Genomic DNA, 20,167 nt, shown 5'->3' on the forward strand with positions numbered 1-20,167 from the left:
TTGAATGACGACTCACTCCACCTACGAGACACTTACACACGACACTTATCGCACCGTCGCATCAGCAGTCATGTCCTCTTCGAATGGAGAAACAAAACTCGATATCCAGATGCGCGAGATGAGGGCGCAGTTGGATGAACTACGAAAACAACGGCAAATTATTCAGATGCATGCTGAAATGGCGGAGGAACATCTGCTTTTGCAGCAAGCAAGGGAGAGAGAAAAAGCGGCTCAAAGAGCACTGAAAGATCATGATCAGCGACTGGGACCAACAACTTCAGCGAGTACGTCCGCGAGCAGCATGGTGACTGGATATCTAGAAACTGTCATGAGTCCGACAGCTGAGAAATCAATGCCCATCAATAACCACAACGAGAACACAATTTCGGTCAACGAGTCATCTACACAACGCTCTGAAATATGGAAACAGAAAATACAGTCCTTGGTAGCTTCTGCTGCCTCAAACAAAGCCAATGGGGATGCGTCTGCAACAGACAGAACGCTTCAGGCAACAACACCATCTGCAAAGCGCCCGGCAGAGGAGTCTGAGCTGCCATCGGCTAAGCTTTTAAAGAAAGAAACATCAATAGAGCCACAAATCTCCTTAACGACTACCTTCCCAGATGCTGAGAAGAGGCTGGAGCAAAATTTTGAAGCATTACCCAGGAAACAACCTGAGGAGCAGACAAGGCCGATTTCTCCACCCCAATGGCCGAGAGCGCGTTCGCCACCAAGATATCCCATACCACGCTCGTCTTCCGGACCAGATGGAGAGTGTTCCTCATACAGGCCAGGAAGCAAATCATCCCCATTCAGGGGCTACATGGCTCGTTCCCCACCATCCATTCTCCCTTCACCACACATGCCGCGCTTTCAGTCGCCATCCATATCGGCTAGAGACCATTCACCACCAAGATATGAGCACCCGCCTCCAAGAATACCCAGTGAAGGCTCGCTTCCTGGATACATACCACCGGCGCATATCCCGCCAGCTCGTGGAATCCCGAAAGAGCTTGTTCCAACACACCATAAAAGTATCGCACCGACACAGGAATCTCCAGCCCCTAACAAATCGTTTGCACCGAGGCCAGCAGTTCCAGTCTACGAAGCGTCGAGCTGGTCAGAATTTCGAAACTTCATTAGTACCCTGGACATCCACTTCAAACGGTCCGACAACTATTTCTGCAACGACGAGAGGAAGATTCAAACCGGAAAGTCCGTGATAAGCGAATCGCTAAAAGATCAATGGAATGCGTATATCCAACAGCTGCCCAGGGCTACTTGGATGATCTTCTGCAACTTCCTCGTGGGCGTACTACCAGCCGAAGGGTGTGCGGTGAAAAATCGTCGTGCATACTCTGCTTTGCAACAAAAACCCAACCAAAGCGTGGGGGATTTTTCGCTTGTCATGATGCGGTATAAGAAGTGCTGGAACAGACGGGACCACAACCCATTGAGACATCTGTGGGATCGTGTTCTTGAACCCATCAGGAAGAGGTCGGACAAATCATGGCAAGACTTTGACGATTTTCACGAAATCGTTGAGCATCTGGTGAATGTTGAGAGGGCTTGGGATTCTCGCCCTCCGCAATCACCGAGGGCATCGAGAGGGGAACGACCCAATCTCCCACAACGTGGTCGCCGAAGGCGTGGTCGGAGTTGAACAAATCCAAGTGTGATATATTCCAAGTCTTCTTGGTAAACAGGGAAACAACAATTTACACTGCTCCCCTTCACTCGTCCAGCAGCTATTCTCTCCCGCTTGGCAGGGACCAAATTGTATAAACGAGTATGTACCTTAAGAACATAATTCCCCAATATCAAAGTCCAATCAAGCCACTTCCCTCCCGTGTAGACTACAAATTCTTGTCAAAGTCAAAGCACATAGACATAAGCAAAGCTTAGAGTCTAGCCACCACCACGTCAGTGCGCGCCAAAGCCTCTTCAACCTGTGCTTTCGAAGCCATCAAACGATGTACAGGCTCATCCGTCTCTTCATTCCAAGAAGTAGACCAAGCAGACTCCGCAGCATCTCCCCAATTATCACGAAACTCCTTCTCCATGTAGTAAAAAGCTTTGCCCTGATGGAATCCTAGGAGGATAACGGCATCCGGGTCTCCACGACAGCAAGCACATACTGCAGCCTGCTCTTCATCAAGAGGCTCGCGTTTGATCAGACCAATTTCAATTCCCGCTTTGGCGAAGTTGTAGAGATTGATGAATAGCTCCTCGATGGGTTTCTCAAGTGAGTGGTGGAGAAGGCGGGTTTGGAATGAAGCGTTCTCGTTCGTACAGCGTTTAGCGCACTTTAGAAAGATTCCTCCCAAATCATTTAAAGGTGCATCGCCTGAGTAGTCTTGGTGAGTAATCACGTATTGGCAGGTTGGGGATACGTATCCTGTAAGACCTGGAAGAAGGTCTGCGATGGCTTGGATGGTATCGCTCAGGGAGCAATTGCCGATTTCGTCGATGTGAGCTTTAAGTTGAGCTGTCATCTTGTCCTCTCCTATTCTTTCTTTCTGTCTTATAGGAAGCTTTTAGCTCTTAGACGGAGTATTTGAGATTTTGAGGATGGGGGTAGAAAACAAAGTGTTGTGGTAGCCTGGTAGGTAGCTTTATTTACTGCACCTGAGCGGCTCTGTGTTTTCTGCCTACGGTTTGTGTCACTTCCCTCTGCGACTCAAATCTACCTTGTCAACCCCGTGATGACCACGATGACAACTTAGAAAGCCACGAGTGCCGACATTCATGCACATCAAGCCTATCTGCTCCAGTTCTTATCATGTTGCATGTTCCCACATCCCAGATTTCACAGTTGCAGGGCTCGGCGCCCGTCCAGCCCATCAGAATGCGCCGATTCCTCATCCTTTCAATTTCACTTTTTATTTCTTATGCAGCGGTCTGTATCTGCACCAATGAGCGAGATTGAGTGGGCGTATCGTGATCGACCGCTACATTCCTAACTCGTGATAGGCCTTGCATTCAGAATTCCCCCCACTCAGTGGACCCTTTCGATCTGCGAGCCGTGGTTCAGCTCTGTTTTCCCGCTTTGTTGTGTTTGATTTATCTAGTCAGTCATTTCCTAAACATTTTCCATGCATTTCTACTGAAGGGAAGTCCTGTGGATTTTTCGCGGATCGGAGGACTCGCTGAGGGGTCCTTGCGCTGATAACGGAGTCGCGTGAGCTATGGACCGCAAATTCACAGGTACATACCCTCTTCAAGGGAGACCAGTGAAATCATGGCGAGAGAAGGGAGTTGGTTGGGTTTTTGCGTTTCTCGCGACTGTGGCTGTCATTAGATTTTGGGAGAATTTGCTTCCTGTGGAGAAGTTGCAGGCTTCGGACCCGTTAGTCCACAAAGTCTTCAGCTGGGATCAAATCCAGCCCTCGGAAACATTGGAGTATCACAAGTGTGAAGATGGCTTTCTTTGCGCTCGTCTTGAGGTTCCAATAGACTATGAGCGGTTAGAAAGTCAAACGCGAAAATTTGTTCTGGCGATAGTGAAGATCCCCGCCAAGGTCTCTGTCGGGGACCCTCGGTATGGAGGCGCTATGTTGATCAATCCAGGCGGTCCCGGTGGTTCGGGAACTCTACAAGCGTCGCTCTCAGGCCGCAATCTTCAGACCATTGTAGACGCTGAAATCGACCCAAACTCGGGGCTAGGTGGCTTTGAGGACAAGTATTTCGATGTCATTGGGTTTGATCCCCGTGGTGTTGGACACACCACGCCAGCCGTGACATGTTTTCCAAACGAGAATTCCCAGCGCAATTGGGAGTTGGTGGTCGAGGCCGAGGGAATGATTGGGAGTAGTGGAGATGCATTCCAGAGAAGCTGGCAGCGTACGCAGGCGCTGAATCTAGGCTGCTCTGTATACGAGATGAATGATATTCAGCAAAATGATTCGATGATGTCCTACGTCAACACTGCGCTTGTCGCGCGAGATATGCTCACCATCATTGAGCGCCATGGAGAGTGGCGTGAAAAGCAAGGTCGCAAGGCACAGGATGCGCATGATAGGTGCCATGGTTATGACACCAAACGCTCGATTATCCAGCGGACAAAATGGCACCAGAATCAAGAGAAGCTCCTGTACTGGGGCCGGTCTTACGGCACACTCCTAGGCGCAACCTTTGCAGCTCTCTTCCCAGATAGGGTTTCTCGGGCAGTCCTCGACGGCATCGTAAATATGGACAAGTACTACGAAGACAGAGGCCCAAACCCTATTGTTGATGCGGATGCTATTTTCGACCGCTTTGGCTTCTATTGTGATGCTGCCGGCCCCGAGGGCTGCCCCTTCTACGAATTTGGAGGTTCAGACGCAATTCAGACCGCGTACTGGATACTTGAAAACCAGATTCTCAACGCCTCTATCCCAGTCATGGCCTCCCCCACTCGGGGTCCCGAGGTCATCACCTGGACAGACGTGAAAGCCATTCTTCGCATAGCAGTTTATCAGCCGTTACTTGCTTTCCCAGTATTAGCGGAGAAGATGGGCGCACTTGCTAGTGGGGATCCTATCCCTATGGCGGATTTTAAGCATCGTCGGCACTTCAGTGCCTGTCCATCAAAGGAGTGCAGCATCATGGGACCATGGTCTCCACAGTGTACTCAGGGACAGGATAATTCGCTATATGCCATGGCGGCTATTCTCTGTACAGATGCGGAGTTTCTGGCTGATCACACCATGGAAAGCTTCACAGAGATGTGGAAGGGCCTCAAGGCTGATAGCAGGACCTTGGGAGATTATTGGGCTCAGATGGAGCTCGCATGTGCTGGATGGCAAGCTAAAACGAAATATAAATTTACGGGTACGCAAGATGAGTCCACAGCTTGTTTCTACTATGCTAACCCGCTTAGGGCCATGGGATGGGATCATCACATCACATCCATTGTTGTTTGTATCGAATACCCTGGATCCAGTAACGCCGTTATACAAGTATGTCTCTTGCACCTTGGAAAATATCCGCTATACCTGCAGCTCTAACTCGGAAATAGTGCTCGGCATATGTCAAAAAAGTTTCCAGGATCAGTCTTGCTTCAGCAGGATTCAGAAGGCGTAAGTTTGTCCGGTTCTTGGAGTTAAAACACCCCTAAAATATGTTTAGCACACCACAATTGCCGCTCCGTCAATGTGCACAGCAAAAGCGATTCGTGACTACTTTCAAGCTGGTGATCTTCCCGAGATCGGAACTCTTTGCCAGGCGGACCTGAAACCGTTGGTAGGACATGTCGATCAGATACCGGTGACCATCCAAAGTATGACCGCAGCCGACCGAAAGCTATTTGATGCTTTGATGGGAGAGGTTAGACATGGATACCTTCCTCTTCAATGAATGTTAATGAGATACTTTGAGATTTGTTGAGCGTTTATGCTTGATTTCGGCTATATCCTTGATGCGAAGCGGCATGATCTTTCAAACTTCATTAGCAGATTGTACAGTATACAGCACTTGAGCAGTCCATATTGTCTCAGCAAATCATACCTTGTTTCTTTATCTCTTATATCTGACATCTATCTCCAACCCAGAAGCCACAACCTCGGATAAACCTCCGCGAACTCTATCAGTGGCAATGCGGAGAACCTGCACCTTGGCCTCGGCTTAATGACAATCCAATTACAGCGCTTGAATGTCGGTGACCCCGCTTCAGATCAGAGATAACTTTCAAATCGCTTCATTCTCAATATCTTCAATGACTGCAATCTTCCCTTGATCAACTATCTTCCAAAATGGCACCTCCTATAGCAACCGATCTCGCCAGCTCCGTCAGCGCTCAGGCCCATGAATTACACCGGGCGGCACGCGCCGAAAAGGCGAAAGTAAAGATGACTGTTCTCGAAAAGCCCATCTTCGAGGATAAGATCGAAGAACGAGAGTACCTGAAAGGCCGACTAGCCGCGGCGTTTCGCATTTTTGGCAAATTCGGCTATGACGAAGGTTAGTCATCCATGTACTTGCAGATTCTCATCTGGGCAGGTTACTGATCCCTTTTTGAATAGGTGTGGCCGGACATATTACCCTTCGGGATCCTGTGGAGCCGACCACCTTTTGGGTGAATCCGTTTGGAACGGCATTCTCGTTGATGAGGGCTTCTGATCTGATTCGCGTTAATCATACCGGTCAGGTTATTGATGGTGGAGAGAATCGGATGCTCAATGCCGCGGCATTTATGATTCATTCGGCTATTCATGAAGCGCGGCCTGATGTCATCTGTGCGGCGCATACGCATAGCCTTTATGGAAGGGCTTTTTGTTCGTTGGGTCAACCGCTTGATATCATTTCGCAGGACTCTTGCGCGTTCTATAATGTTTGTTCTCGTTTTCTTATTTGGTGTTTGATATGCCGAGCTGACTTTTGAAGGACCATGTGGTGTACAGGCAATTCAATGGCGTCGTGCTCGAGGAGCATGAAGGCGTACAGATTGCTGAAACTTTGGGAAATAAAAAGGCGGCTCTTCTGCAGAACCACGGGCTATTGACGGTTGGTGAGTCGGTCGAGGAAACCGTCTTCTGGTTCGTTAGTTTGGAGAAGTCCTGCCATACACAGCTGCTGGCAGATGCGGCGGCAGCAGGCCGAGGTAGAGCGACGGTTAAAATTGACGATGCCGATGCGGCTCTCACGTACAAAACGGTGGGCACTCCGAAGGCTGGATGGTTCAGTGCGAAACCATTGTTTGACGTGATCCAGCGAGAGACAAGGGGTGAATATTTAGGATAATTTGCTTCGGGCAACGGCCCCTTATTTAGCTTGGGCTGTTCCCTTTCAATAACAGTGGAGAATGACCCTTCGGAGGTCTTCCCTTATCGAAATATGAGCATTTTTCCTAATGAAAATTTCCGCCTTCGGGTCATCAGCCGTGTTGGATTTCATTTCGCGGACCATGATAGTCAGACTTGATCCGCCAACCATCGGCGAGGTGAGTGGAGAAGCCGTTGTTTCAGCTACTTGGCGTCTCATCTTAATGCGTTTTAAGTTGAAATATCGGGGTCTTGTCTCACAACTTTAGTCAAAAATATTCTTTCAAGACTTCACGGAGACTTGATTCAGGAGAATAAATTTTAGGCTTGTAGTTGGTCCAAATTGTAGCAGACAATCATTCAAGGCGTGTTTCTCGCATCGAAGAGAACATATTCACCATGCAGTCCACCCTTCTTCTTCTTACTTGTGCTAGCCTTGCTAGTGCTGGACTCTTCAACGAGCCTTCCAGAATTGTTAAGAGAGATAGTTGGGGTGGAAGCGTGTCGCTCGGCCCGTCGAAGTCTACCATCGTCAGCGCGGTGACCACTATCATCCCAGGTGCAGCCCCTTCAGCTCAGAATGGAGAGCTGTTCCTCTGGCCGGGTATGTCCAACGGCACTGGTGATTTGATTCAGACAACCCTGGAAAGCTGGCCTGATAATGCATGGTGTGGCGCGACCACGGGTCAGTGGTGTGTCCGTGCCAGTGTATTCGGATCATTCGGTCAACTTTCCGGTGATGGAAGTCCCGTTAGTGGAATTGATCAAGTGCGCATCGAGTACAATCTTGAGAGTGACGGTGAGACCTGGAAGCAGTAAGCAAAATTCTTCACATCATAGAATCGTTGGAGAGGATGAGCTGACGTTTGTTAGAACTGTCACCAATATTGAGACTGGAGATCTTCTCTCTACTTACTCTATTGCCGCCGGACCTTACATGACCGGGTAAGTCTGAAGCTTGGAAAGGCGTGTCAACTGGAACTAACAGAAAACAGATACGGAACTGGTACCGAGTGCGATGATGACTGCACTGGTACTATCGCTGCTCAAAAGTACCTCAACACTACTATCACTCTCAAGTCGGCTGACACTACCTTTGGAGATACTATCGCAACAGCTGCCGGCGCTACTTATACTGGATTGGCCTCAAGCCAGGGTGGCAAGGTCTGGACCATTGCAGCCATGAATATTCCTGCTATGTAGAGGCAGACCGCTGGGAGATGAAGAACGGGGCCTGAAGTATTGAAGAAAAGCTGCGTACTGAATATAAAAACTTGAAGCCACCAGCAAAATGCATATTTACACATCCAAACAAGTCATACCACTCCCCGATAATCCAAATTTACAACCAACCGTACCGGCCCTGGAGCAGCAGCACCTCCGATCCCATCATAATGCCGTTCAGACTGCGTATATGCATTAACCACCCTCCTAGCATTAGGCTCGATGATTGAACAACCCTTTCCATCAGCCTGACAAATCCGCATTCCCTGAACATCATCATGACCAAGCTGTGCTTGGATAGCCGAAACATCCCAACCTGACCATCCACTATTCTCACCATCTCCAAAACTGAATTCTCCCCAGGTAGAAGTATATCCACCCCACTGATCCACCGGAAGTCCTGTTGTGCCAGGCGCAGCACCCCAGGCACCCTCCGAGTCCTCGTCAAAAGCAACATACCGCGTCTCCCCAGGCGCAAGTACAAAAGTCAACGCAGAATGTCCGTACCACCCATCCATCTTTCCGTCTGGACCGACTTTGTTCCAGATCGTCACTGTCCACGGCTCTGTATTTGATCCGGTGAACCGGGCGACGTATTTGTAGCGATGCGCTTCCGTGGGACTAACAGCGATAATGTTGCTACCCCAGGGTATACCAACATTGCCGCAATATTTCACGGCTGAGCCTTTTGGGGTGCTGCGGCCTCCAAATCCTTTGGTGGATATCTCGCTGTCTTTTGGGAGGTAGCTCCAGCGGATGTTCTTTGGTAGGGGGTGTCCATTTAGGTCGAGGGCTTGGCCGATTGAGTTTATGTTTGGAATCGCTGTTGCTGGGAGCAGCTGGGGGAGGCCGGGTAGTGTTGGGAGGATTCCCGGGGCTGGATCTATTGGTGTGGGTTCGGGAATGAGGTGTCCTTCGATGGTGGCTTCCTTTCCTTCTAGCCCTTTAGGGGGCGATTTTCTAGCTGTACCCCTTATTGGCGCTTCTCTCGCTGGGGCCTCGATGGCTGGCGCCTCTCTTTCTGGTGCCTCTCTTGCTGGTGCTTCTCTAGAAGGCTCTGTAACATTAAGGGCAACTGTGACGGTCGCATTTCCAAACCCAGACAATGAGGAAGTAACTGTCGTCGTAGAATGAATTCCAGTCCTCGTTGTCTCCAGCGCGACCTCTGGGGATGGTGCGGTCACGTTGTCGATACGCCCGTCGGTATCACCGTATTCAGGAACAGAGCCTATCGTCTTGGCTGGGGGTGTTTCTACTACAATATCCATCACGGTCTTCGTCATATGTACCGTTGTTGTAGCTTCCGGCTTTTCAGACAGAGATTGCTTCACAGCAAGGCTAGGCTTAGGAAGCAAGTGAGTTTGCTTGGACATGTCTTCGATCGTGGTGGTGGTGATATAAACTGTATTTGTTGGGGCGCAATCCTCATATATTGTTGTTGTGAGGGTGCGAAATTCGATGAGCATGTCGGCTGGGATCTGGTCAGCCCAAGCCAGGTCTCGAGGCTCCAGTTTCTCGGCGTGTAGCATGAGATGAGCATGGCCATGGCCGTGTCCATGAAGATGTCGGCGGGTTGCTAGGGCACAGTCGATGCCGGTGGCCATGAAAAGGGTAGATTTTTTCCAATGCATTTTGAATGGTGCAAATAGACAATGGGAATATCCTGATAACTTATTAGAAGAGATTTGGAAAACAATATGCTATAAAGTGTAATTATTAGTAGAATCAAGTCGCTTCAATCCATGCACAGGATCATGGTCGCAAAGTTAGGAGACAGCTTGAGCACGCGCCGAGGGACGTGACATGGAATTTATAGTCTAAACGCGTTTGGAAGTCTGGACTTTTGAAGGAATGTTGAGTCGCGTCAGATCTTGGAAGGGAGAGAGATCTGATATGGTTTGTAGCCCTGAATTCCATCCCATCTTGGTTTCTTCCAAGACCGCCACATCGCCCAATGGCCATCACTGGGGTATTATTTCGAATAAATCATATTCTTGGGATTTAGAAGTCGAATATTTATTTAATTACTTACTAACTTACTTATTTATTTATTCTGTTTGGCTTGGGATCGCTTTTGCTGAAAGGTGGATGGAGTTAACTCCTTCGGCCCCTAGCGTGGGACATTCTCAGCCCTGGATTACCCATCAAGTCACGACTACACGTGGAGTTTCTGTTAAATGGAATTCTTTGGCTTATAATGGCGTAGGTGGCATGATAATTCGTATCTTTGTCAAGTCGGATTTTATGCCCGTGTGAAAGCGATATAAGTGAAAAAGATTACGTTTCAAATTTGCCATATTATAGGGTATCCGAAGGATCAATAATTTCAGAATATTAGAAATCGTGATTGCTGACATTGGTAATCATACAAAATATTGATAATCAATTGTATTTTTGTCAACAATAATTAAATAGATAAAATCTAGCGGAGGTATTGACTGAAACCCATCCAACATAAAAACTTCATGGTTTTCCCCCTTTGAAGCTTCATACATATCTCCTTTCGGTTCCAAACGTCTTCTAAGGTTCAATTTCTAACATTAAAAACATGGCATCCCTTATAAATGAAGCCGCCTGGGTACAAAATGCCAGTTCTCGACCATTCCAGGTTGGACCAGGGCCAGCGCCAAATCCCACTGAGAATGAAGTCGTCATAAAGGTTGCCTACGCAGCTGTCAATCCTATGGATTGGAAGGTAGGAGAGCAATGGCACTCATGCTATTGGACCTTGCGCTTATAAATTTTTCCCTGGAAGATGCAGAAAATGCGGCTCAACTATCCCTTCATCTTCGGCACTGATGTTGCGGGCACTGTTGCGCAACTTGGATCGAAGGTTACCCAGTTTGAGCTCGGTCAGCGGGTTATTGGGTAAATACTACGGTAATTTCAAATCAACTGCATGCAGAGCTAGTAGCTAAAAATATGTTACAGGCACTGCGATGGATTCCTCACACAAAAATCAACTAATACGGGGTACCAGCTTTATAGCACCTGCAACGAGAACCTGGTATCCCCAGTCCCAATTTTAATACCCTTGGCCAATGCAGCCGTCCTCCCGATCTCAGTTGATACCGCCGCAACAGCCCTTTACATCCACATAGAGGTGCCATTCCCTTCATTGGTACCTGTACCCACCGGAAAGAAGATTCTAATCTGGGGAGGTGCTTCCTCGGTTAGTAGTTCGGCTATCCAGCTCGCTGTTTTATCTGGTCTTGAGGTCGTGACTACAGCGAGCAAGGCGAACCACGAGTATGTGAAGAGTCTCGATGCTTCCCATGTTTTCGATTATAAGGAGACCACATCTATCGAGTAGATTGTCAGTCTTCTGAAGCCGGGTGATCACATCATCGATTGCATTTCCTCTAAAGACACCCAAACTACATGTAGTGAGATTCTTGGGAGAATCAGAGGAGGCAAGCTTCCGATCGTCAACTATCAAGAGGGAACATTCCCCGACAATGTGACGCCTTGTTTTGGTGAGTGGTAGTTCCCGTGTTGGTAATGATATTTTTCCTAACACCCTTATAATAAACTGTCTGGATCCTGGCCTTTCCGCTCCACACGTGGGTGATGCTATCTGGCACAAGTTCATGCCCTCCGCACTGGCTGCAGATATTTTCCAAGCAAAGCCGGATCCTCATATAATCCAGGGGGGGTTGAGAAAGGTCCAGGAAGGCATTGATCTTCAGCGAGCGGGAGTCTCAGCGGAAAAGATTGTCATTGAGATTTCCAGTGATCAAGGGAAATATATATACAGCACACCCTGGTGGCGATAAACGTATCACCATATTATGACCTTTGACCATATTATGACCTTTGAACCATATGTGCATGGACATTAAGACTTTAAGGTTGATGTATGTCCATAAACGGTCTAGCACAGCCCTTGAGTGCTAGCATTAGTGATCGTGTTTATCTTACCCCAAAACTCCGATATCTCCAACTTCATTAGCCAATAAGAATTCAACGGTTATCTGGCTTCAGGCGACGCTAAGCCAAGAATGGCAAATGTCGCGCCGGGTGGATCAACATCAACCAATGACAACCAACTCCCCACCCACGCGAAAGATTTACTCGACTGGGACGTGGGTATGTGGGATATATAAGACTGTCATATTCGCCGGTTCATCCAAAGTTCATCTGATTTAATATTGCTTTCATCATGGCAAGCCTTCACCCTTTTGACCCAATTACTCCGGGAGAGATCCAACTCGCCGTTCGGATTTTGGAATCCGCTTTCCCAGGCGTCAAGTTGCGTTATAAGAGAATCGATCTTCAGGAACCCATCAAGCAAGATGTCATTCCCTACATTGAAGCCGAAAGACTAGGCAAGCCCCGTCCACAAAAGCCGGCACGTTTGCTCATGGTCATGTTCCACCGTCTGGATAACGGGTCGTTTTACAAGGCCCTGCTAAATGCCGATACTAAGTCCATCGTGTCCGCCAAGGAACTTCCCAAGGGAATTCAGGTATGCATTTCACCCAAAGAAATCTTTCCATCAAACTGACAATCCGCAGGGGCCGCTCGATGTGGACGAAATGCTCGAAATCGAGGAGGTCTGTCTGAACCACCCAGCTGTCAAAGCGGAGATTGAAAAATTGAATCTCCCATCTGGCATGACTGTCTGCCTGGATCCATGGATCTATGGCACCGATGACTCCAAGGAGACTCGACGGCTGTTCCAGTGCTACATGTACATCGTCGCAACAGACCACCCAGGCAATAACCAATACTCTCTTCCTTGCCAATTTTCTCCGGTCTTTGATGGCATCACCCACCAGCTGGTCCGCATGGACTTCCTACCCGGTGGTGCTGATCACCAGGTCACAGAAACGCAACCGTGGAAGCCTGTGCCCGCCGTCCAGTACGCCCATGACTTGTTGGATGAGCCGCTGCGCACAGATCTGAAACCATACATTGTGCAGCAGCCTGAGGGTGCTTCTTTCACTACCATTGGAAATGCGGTTTCATGGCAGAAATGGCGATTCCGCGTCGGCTTCAATAACCGTGAAGGACTAGTGTTGCATAATGTGACCTACGATGGTCGTAACACATTCTATCGTTTGTCATTCTCCGAGATGACAGTACCATATGGAGGTTTGTGATAGTCCTTACCACTAGTAAATCTTCTAGAATATGGCTAACAACCCTAGATCCCCGTGGTCCTTATCACCGAAAGCAGGCGTTTGACGTCGGCGACGTGGGCTTTGGTATCACAGCTAATCAGCTAGCACTGGGCTGTGACTGCTTAGGCCATATCAAATATTTCGATGGTTTCCGTACCGATGCCCAGGGTACCCCCATCCAGCTCAAGAATGTCATCTGCATGCACGAGCAAGACGCCGGTCTCCAGCACAAGCACACCAACTACCGCACCGGTGCCGCAACAGTGGTTCGCAACAGACAGCTGGTGGTGCAGATGATCTGCACCGTAGCTAATTACGAGTACATCTTCGCTTTTATCTTCGATCAAGCAGCTAATATCGAGCTGGAGGTTCGCGCGACCGGTATTTTGTCCACGGTGCCTTTCGACAATACCAATGGACAGACAGTACCATGGGGTACGAATGTTGGTCCCGGCGTCATGGCTCCCTTCCATCAGCACATGTTCTCTCTGCGCATTGACCCCGCGCTAGATGGATTCAAGAATACCATTTACTACGAGGATAGTGTTGCCATGCTTGAGGATGACTCGAATCCTTGGTCTGTAGGCTACACTACCGAAAAGAATATCATCAAGCAGAGTGGCAGCGCCTTTACCAGTGTGGATCGTCACCGTGTGTTTAAGATTCGCAACGATAATATTGTCAACCCGATTACGCATCACCCCATCGCCTACAAGCTGCAGACATCACCAAGTCAAATGATTTTGGCTTCGCCAAAGTCATTTGGAACGAAGCGTGCTCAGTTTGCGACTCGACCGATTTGGGTGACCAAGTATCAAGATGATGAGCTATTTGCCGCGGGTGAATTCACAAATCAGAGTAAGAGCTCCGACGGTGTGGAGGTCTGGGCTGGTAGAAACGATGCTGTCGAGAATGAAGATGTCGTTTTATGGCATAGTAAGTTTGATTCTGCCTTCTGGTTGATGTCCGCCGCTTACATTCTCTAGCATTTGGCCTTACTCACAATCCTCGCATTGAGGATTTCCCAGTCATGCCCATGGAGCGTGTTAGCGTTATGCTGAAGCCAGATGGTTTCTTCACTAAGAACCCTGCTTTGGATGTTCCCCAGTCTTCGCAGTCGTTCAACAAGTCTACCGAGCACCCCGAGCCGACATGCTGCTCCGGATCCCAGGATCGGAACCAGGTGAAGCTGTAAATTAGATGGAAGAAGTCACGATTCAAGATTCTCTGTACATAGATGAAATGTGTATAATCAAACCACATTCTGTCAAGCAAAGCCTCTGTTATCCGAACACAAAACTTAGAGGAATTGTGCTGTTCAACAGGCTTAATCCCCTTCTCCATAATTACCTCGTTTATCTCAGGATACTGGTCTCGAGTACCAAGGAAGAACTCACAAGCCGTACATCCAGTCCATTGAAGATGCTTGAGAGTCAGGACTGGTGCCTCAGGAATCAGGAACCAGTGGAAAATTAAGATTATCTTATTGGGGAACAGAGAATGATTCAAGTAGAAGACGCCCAAAGATTGACATGATTCATGAAATTTTGTGAGTATGAGTAAATTTTATTTCGATAACTTCTGCTCCGACAACCATTCATCAGAAGTAACAACCGTATGCTTCCTGTTAAAAACCTTATCCATCAAAACACGGTGCACCTCCTCATCACGATCCATACACAAATCCCGCAAGATAGTAATACGGTAATCGAGATCCGCCGCTTGTCGAACAGTAGACAAAACAGCACCACTGGTAATAAGTCCCGCGACAACAATGTGTTCGGTTTTCGAGCAACGGAGTAGTATATCGAGATCTGTACCGAAGAAAGCAGATACGCGGCGCTTAGTGACAATTGCTTCTGTAGGAGCTGGAGTGACAGAGCTGTGGACTTGGACTGCTTCGTCGCCTTCTTTGAACAGTCCACGTGCTGCAACGCCGGGGACGGAGGAATTGTTTGGGTGGTTTTCAGGGTAGTTTGTGCGGAAGGCCGTGACGACGTGAATTACGTTCATTCTGTTGTTGCGTGCCGTTGAGAGGACTGTGGAGAGGCGATTGAGCCATTCCTCTGTGCACATGAGGGGCTCGACTGTGCCATTTTGGATGTCGAGGAGGAGGAGGGTGGTGCCACCTGTCATTGAGTGGGTAGCCATTCTAGGGCGAGAAGGGAGTCTTTAAGACCCGCCAAGATGGATTTGGGGTTAAACCGAAATGGTTTGGGTTGAGGTTGGACTCTATTGGAGAAAAAGAAGTTCAAGAAATAAGGATGTATGCAATCCCGGTTCCGCTTTACCTGCATGCCGGTTACGGGATTGACTTCGCGTAGGGAAGTACCAAATTTACTGAGAGTCAAAACACTATACGTACTTTCTGGGACTGAGATAAAGGCAAAAAGGATTCTATGGAGTAGTGAAGGTGATATAGCCAGATGAAAGTCTCATTAATAAGGAAATCTCTTTCCCGAATAAACATCCTCAGCTCAGAGCTTGGCTGAATGTCTCTCGCCGAGGTGCTAATGGCGCGATCAAGAGGGATCCAAGAGCGTGAAAGTTCTTCAGATGGCTCAAGATCAGTCAATGTTGCTTTCATAGGTTGTTGGATTTTTTTAAAAAAAAAATTCGGGGCAGTTTTAGGTACTTGTTTATGTACAAGTAGGCTTGAAAAGTTCTCAGAGTATGACCCCGCCTCTTGGTCTACCCTGGTCGTGATCCTTGCCCGATTCTGTAACAGCATTGCTGCCCAGTATAAAAGATTAGGCTATGATTCCAATTCAATATTGTGTTTCTGACCTTTTCTAAGCTTTTAGAGCACTTCAGTAGTTTTGGAATCTTCCATCTATACAAGATATCGAGTTCCGTAGAGTATTATTTGAATTCAGATTACCTCTGTACTCTTAGATGTTTGTTTTCGAAGCCTAGCTTGAGACACGTTAGTCTGAGTGAAGCCATTCCCCAGCAATCCCTGTCAGACCGTATTGTATTCCCTAGTAACGACGAATGAGTCATTGTCATAATACCGTAATTTGCTTTGGAATTTAATAGATCTAATCTTCCATGCGAAGTGACCAAACAAAGTAGGCAACCTGGCAAGATTTGGTCTAAGTCGGCGAACAATTTACCATGACATGGTCTCAAGTGAGCGAACGACAATTTGAACGTCCACTCGGCGAGAATGAAACATTCATCAAGATCCTTGGTGATGCCGCTCGTCCGTTCAATCGTGAACACTGGGCTGTTAACATCATTGCCTCGGTGACCCCGCTAGGCTCACTCGTCCAGGAAAATCTATCCTTACGCTTCCGTGAGGCATGGAAGGCTTTGCGCTTCAGTCATCCCACGATCGCCGCCTATATTGTAGATGAAACGAAATATGTCTACGATATACCGGATCTGATGGCGCTTGAGAAATGGGCGGCAGAAACCTTTCAGGTGATAGAGGACAAGACGGCCGATGAAGTCATCGTATCTACCACTCGCGTTCCATACGCTACTATGACCTTTCTCCCCAAGACAGGTGAGCTATTGGGCCGCTCGCAACACTGGAGAACGGATGGAATCGGAGGCTTGATTCTAATGGACGACTTTCTTGAGCTGGCCGCGCAGTCTGCTCTAGATACTTCTTCCCTGCCATGGGGTGAAGAGACTGTTCGCTTAGCCCCGTGTGTTGAGGAAGCGCTGTCCAGTTTTGTAACGTCGGAGAGCCAAGATAAGCAACTAGCCCAGCAGTATGTTGCAAGTTTTGGTCATGCCGCTGGGGCCATCGGAATCACCTGCCGCGCACTAGACGAGACTTCCCCAGGTGGTACGTGCATTAGCCGTCTACATCTCAGTGAGCAAGAGACAAAGACCGTAGTACAAGGTTGCAAGGCTCGGAAGCTCTCAGTGACAGCAGCGGTACATGCGTCAATTGCCGGAGCCAACTATGCGCTTGCTACTGCTGACGATCAGCATAAACACTATACAAGTACGATACGCTACAGTCTACGCCCGTTCCTACCAAAGTCATACTCTAGTCGCCAATATGCCAGCACAATCTTCACGACAGGTTGGATGTTCCCTGTTTCATCCGAGTCGTCATGGAAAGATCGAGCAAAGGCATACCATGACGAGTACCGCAAAGGTCTAAGCCATGCATACATGTCGGCGCATCGGGAATACGCTATCGGGCTATGCAACCTTCTTCGCAATCTGCCGAAGAACACTCCTTCGCCAACTGATGTGGATATCAGCAGCCTCGGCGTGTGCGAGAAGCTATTGGCGAGACAAAAGGGAACTGCAGAGCGAGGAATCCGCATCGACCGAGTCTCGGGCGGCTTGGATATGATCAATAGACAATCTGTGTGTCATGTGTGGACTTTTCGAGACCAACTTTGTTTGAATTTAGTGTATAATGAGGCATTCTACGATAAGGCGGAGGGGGATTCTTTCTTGCAGATTGTTAAAACTTCCTTGCTGCATGAATTGAGGTAGATATCAGCAAACATATATGAGTCTTTATCAAATACCACTACATCATTATTGCATACAACAGCACCAAAAAAGGTTGCTGTAAGCTCTTAGTCAAACTGCATGAATATTTTCTCCGGTACTATTAGAAAGCGCCAGCTATGATATCACGGCAAGGTCGATTTTGATCGTCTCTGTTATCTCGGCTAAATCACCCCTACGCTTCACATATTCTGTTCCTTGGCAATATTTATGATCGTGACCCCGCTGCATTCAGCTCCTTTGGCTATTTGAGTTATGGTTAGTAACTGGCTCTAAATATCGCGCGTATAAGATATAGTTTCAAGGGGAGAAGCCTTGGGGCCATATTGTAAGCTCAACGTATGGTGGTGCGTAAGACTCATATATGAAGGAAGATCCTTGCTAAGGGAGATGAGCGTAGAGTGAGTGGTATCATGCGTATAGGAGTTTCGTGTAGATTACATCAAGAAAGGTCTCAGCACATCTTGTAAAATACAGGTTCTATTGCAAAAACCAGGGGATTGACAAAGTGACTATGTATGGATTAGGGTGTTTTGGGCTATGATTCGGAAAAGAAAGTCTTACAGTGTAGAGGTAAATTTGATTTCAAACATTACTGTACCACCACGACTTATCATCATCTGTGTGCATCTACTGGCGTTAAGTGCACATTGAGTGGATCTTTCTGCCAGAACAGATAAATCTTTTGCTTCTCCATCCATCCATTACTTTCTTCAGCGATCTTCATATCAAAATTGAATACGACTCGCGCCAGTATCATTCGCATTTCGGCATATGCCAAGCTGTAGCATGAAAATCAACGGAAACTCAACAAAGCATGATGCAAATCAACTTACTTTCTTCCTAGGCAGTTTCGAGGCCCGACATGGAACGGTTGGAGGATTTCGAAATTGTCATTTTCATACCGAGGATCTCCTAAAAAGCGTTCTGGATGATAGGAGTTCGGGTCTGTAAAATGTTTCTCGTTATGATACAATGCCCAGTGGTGTAGCGCAACAATTGTCTATGTTCTTATCAGTAATCTGTATCCCAAAACATGGTCTATGGTACTTACACCCTGAGGCACAAACCGACCAAGGACAGTACGCCCTCCGGTAGGAGCAACGCGAGGCAAACCAGTCGGAACGGGTGGATAAATCCGCAAAGCTTCATTCAAGCATGCCAGCATGTAGGTTAGCTGATTGACCGAGGTCATGGTGATTTCTTTTTCATTCTTGAAAGTGGACCGAACTTCTGCCGTCAGCCTTTGAAGAGCTACGGGGTTCGATAGCAAAAGATAAGTTGCCCCCGCCAGAAGGGTGGCAGTTGTCTCAGAGCCCCCAATAATCAAAATGTTGCCATTCGACTGAAGATTCTCAAGACTGAGGTTCTATTTATCCGTCAGTCACAGGAACATTCAAGGTTCAGGTACCAGACTAACCAGCTCGTCCTTTTTCCGCAATAACCCTTCAATTAGATCAGGCCGGTGATTGCCAAGCTTCATTCTTCTTTGCAATTTTTCCATGGACAGCTTAGCTTGTCGTACAAATTGCGAGAATAAAGATTTGGGGATCAGTGCCTTGAAAAGCATGTTGAGGATCGGATAGAACCTGATGGATTGGAAAATCGTTCCCGCACGAGCAGATGCAAGTATAAGATGGACATAAGGATGATACTCTGAATTCTGAAGGCAACCAAATGGTTCTCCAAAGGCAAGATCTCCAATAATATCAAAGGTCGCCCAATTGTACCACGCAGTAAGATCGATCGCCTTTGCCCCGGCGGCGCAATTACCATAGAGGCGCTGAATGAGGAGATCAATGTACACCTGGATGAGGGGCTCTTGTTCTCGCATCGACTTTTCAGAAAATCCATGCGCGAGCTGGCGCCTCAGAACACTGTGTTCCTCGCGCTGGGCATTGACAATGTTCACCGGGGTGGTTTTAACCGGTCGGTAGAAGTTTTTCAGCTTCCCAAACTCTTCGATGCCTGGGCGATGACCCATGATCTCTTTCCATGCAGTGGCGTTGGAGAATGCTAGCTCATCTGGGGCAACGCGTACAATATCACCGTACCTCTCGTGAAAATGAAGCACATCATACGGGATAGTGCCCCTTAACAACTTCCAGCAATACGGAATGCGGGACATGCGGTGCAATATTGGCCCAGGAAAGGACCGAAGGGGGTGAAAGAAGACATTATAAATTGCTCTCCCAACGGCATGAACCAGGACCTGGAGTAGAATTATTATGGCTGTTAGGTTTGAATGAATAGGTATTCAAACTTACGATGGTGCATAGTGTAGCTGCCACCCAGCCAGGGCTTTGAAGCAGACATTGAAGAAAGCTCGAAGCCATGCTGATGGAGCAAGATTGAAGAAAGGGGGTTTGAAATATCGAGTAATTCACACGTGAGCCACCCACATCAGCCCTAGGCGGAAAAGCTACTACATTATCTCGCAGGTGTCCCTAATTATCAAAACAGTACTGTAGTCATTGGCCTGGAGTAAATAAGATCTGCATTGTGGTGGCGATCCCTCGCATTCGTATCGAATATCCAATCAGGTGTTACTCGGAAAGTATAAAGTGTCTCAATCGAGTCGGAATATCGAAA

At 47.9% G+C, this 20,167-nt stretch overlaps 11 protein-coding genes across 11 annotated transcripts; 7 read left to right on the forward strand and 4 right to left on the reverse strand.

Annotated features, from left to right (window-relative positions):
- Nucleotides 1-4: 4 nt before the first annotated feature.
- On the forward strand, nucleotides 5-1,663 carry N7520_005059 (uncharacterized protein; the record flags this gene model as incomplete). The annotated part of the gene is made up of 1 exon (XM_057138993.1): nucleotides 5-1,663. The coding sequence occupies one exon, from the start codon at nucleotides 5-7 to the stop codon at nucleotides 1,661-1,663; it is 1,659 nt and encodes a 552-aa protein (XP_056997200.1).
- Nucleotides 1,664-1,901: 238 nt separating this feature from the next.
- On the reverse strand, nucleotides 1,902-2,495 carry N7520_005060 (uncharacterized protein; the record flags this gene model as incomplete). Its single annotated transcript, XM_057138994.1, has 1 exon — nucleotides 1,902-2,495. One exon carries the CDS (start codon nucleotides 2,493-2,495, stop codon nucleotides 1,902-1,904), a length of 594 nt encoding a protein of 197 aa, XP_056997201.1.
- Nucleotides 2,496-3,188: 693 nt separating this feature from the next.
- Nucleotides 3,189-5,337, forward strand: N7520_005061 (alpha/beta hydrolase; the record flags this gene model as incomplete). Its single annotated transcript, XM_057138995.1, has 4 exons — nucleotides 3,189-4,812; nucleotides 4,862-4,940; nucleotides 5,000-5,060; nucleotides 5,110-5,337. The coding sequence occupies 4 exons, from the start codon at nucleotides 3,189-3,191 to the stop codon at nucleotides 5,335-5,337; spliced, it is 1,992 nt and encodes a 663-aa protein (XP_056997202.1).
- A 395-nt stretch (nucleotides 5,338-5,732) lies between these two features.
- Nucleotides 5,733-6,720, forward strand: N7520_005062 (class II aldolase/adducin family protein; the record flags this gene model as incomplete). The annotated part of the gene is made up of 3 exons (XM_057138996.1): nucleotides 5,733-5,940; nucleotides 6,003-6,310; nucleotides 6,364-6,720. 3 exons carry the CDS (start codon nucleotides 5,733-5,735, stop codon nucleotides 6,718-6,720), a joined length of 873 nt encoding a protein of 290 aa, XP_056997203.1.
- Nucleotides 6,721-7,139: 419 nt separating this feature from the next.
- N7520_005063 (uncharacterized protein) lies at nucleotides 7,140-7,943 on the forward strand (the record flags this gene model as incomplete). Its single annotated transcript, XM_057138997.1, has 3 exons — nucleotides 7,140-7,555; nucleotides 7,614-7,685; nucleotides 7,736-7,943. The coding sequence occupies 3 exons, from the start codon at nucleotides 7,140-7,142 to the stop codon at nucleotides 7,941-7,943; spliced, it is 696 nt and encodes a 231-aa protein (XP_056997204.1).
- Nucleotides 7,944-8,056: 113 nt separating this feature from the next.
- Nucleotides 8,057-9,595, reverse strand: N7520_005064 (uncharacterized protein; the record flags this gene model as incomplete). The annotated part of the gene is made up of 1 exon (XM_057138998.1): nucleotides 8,057-9,595. One exon carries the CDS (start codon nucleotides 9,593-9,595, stop codon nucleotides 8,057-8,059), a length of 1,539 nt encoding a protein of 512 aa, XP_056997205.1.
- Nucleotides 9,596-10,512: 917 nt separating this feature from the next.
- N7520_005065 (zinc-binding alcohol dehydrogenase family protein) lies at nucleotides 10,513-11,277 on the forward strand (the record flags this gene model as incomplete). The annotated part of the gene is made up of 3 exons (XM_057138999.1): nucleotides 10,513-10,659; nucleotides 10,720-10,832; nucleotides 10,896-11,277. 3 exons carry the CDS (start codon nucleotides 10,513-10,515, stop codon nucleotides 11,275-11,277), a joined length of 642 nt encoding a protein of 213 aa, XP_056997206.1.
- An 849-nt stretch (nucleotides 11,278-12,126) lies between these two features.
- Nucleotides 12,127-14,285, forward strand: N7520_005066 (Copper amine oxidase N2-terminal; the record flags this gene model as incomplete). The annotated part of the gene is made up of 4 exons (XM_057139000.1): nucleotides 12,127-12,432; nucleotides 12,482-13,061; nucleotides 13,118-14,026; nucleotides 14,077-14,285. The coding sequence occupies 4 exons, from the start codon at nucleotides 12,127-12,129 to the stop codon at nucleotides 14,283-14,285; spliced, it is 2,004 nt and encodes a 667-aa protein (XP_056997207.1).
- A 371-nt stretch (nucleotides 14,286-14,656) lies between these two features.
- N7520_005067 (cysteine hydrolase family protein) lies at nucleotides 14,657-15,241 on the reverse strand (the record flags this gene model as incomplete). The annotated part of the gene is made up of 1 exon (XM_057139001.1): nucleotides 14,657-15,241. One exon carries the CDS (start codon nucleotides 15,239-15,241, stop codon nucleotides 14,657-14,659), a length of 585 nt encoding a protein of 194 aa, XP_056997208.1.
- A 966-nt stretch (nucleotides 15,242-16,207) lies between these two features.
- Nucleotides 16,208-17,557, forward strand: N7520_005068 (uncharacterized protein; the record flags this gene model as incomplete). Its single annotated transcript, XM_057139002.1, has 1 exon — nucleotides 16,208-17,557. One exon carries the CDS (start codon nucleotides 16,208-16,210, stop codon nucleotides 17,555-17,557), a length of 1,350 nt encoding a protein of 449 aa, XP_056997209.1.
- Nucleotides 17,558-18,191: 634 nt separating this feature from the next.
- On the reverse strand, nucleotides 18,192-19,911 carry N7520_005069 (cytochrome P450; the record flags this gene model as incomplete). Its single annotated transcript, XM_057139003.1, has 5 exons — nucleotides 18,192-18,357; nucleotides 18,412-18,578; nucleotides 18,630-18,944; nucleotides 18,996-19,787; nucleotides 19,843-19,911. 5 exons carry the CDS (start codon nucleotides 19,909-19,911, stop codon nucleotides 18,192-18,194), a joined length of 1,509 nt encoding a protein of 502 aa, XP_056997210.1.
- Between the last annotated feature and the right edge of the window lie 256 nt (nucleotides 19,912-20,167).

Source organism: Penicillium odoratum, assembly GCF_028828045.1.
Source record: "Penicillium odoratum strain IBT 22623 chromosome Unknown utg000004l_segment0_segment0, whole genome shotgun sequence".
Lineage (NCBI taxonomy): Eukaryota > Fungi > Ascomycota > Eurotiomycetes > Eurotiales > Aspergillaceae > Penicillium > Penicillium odoratum.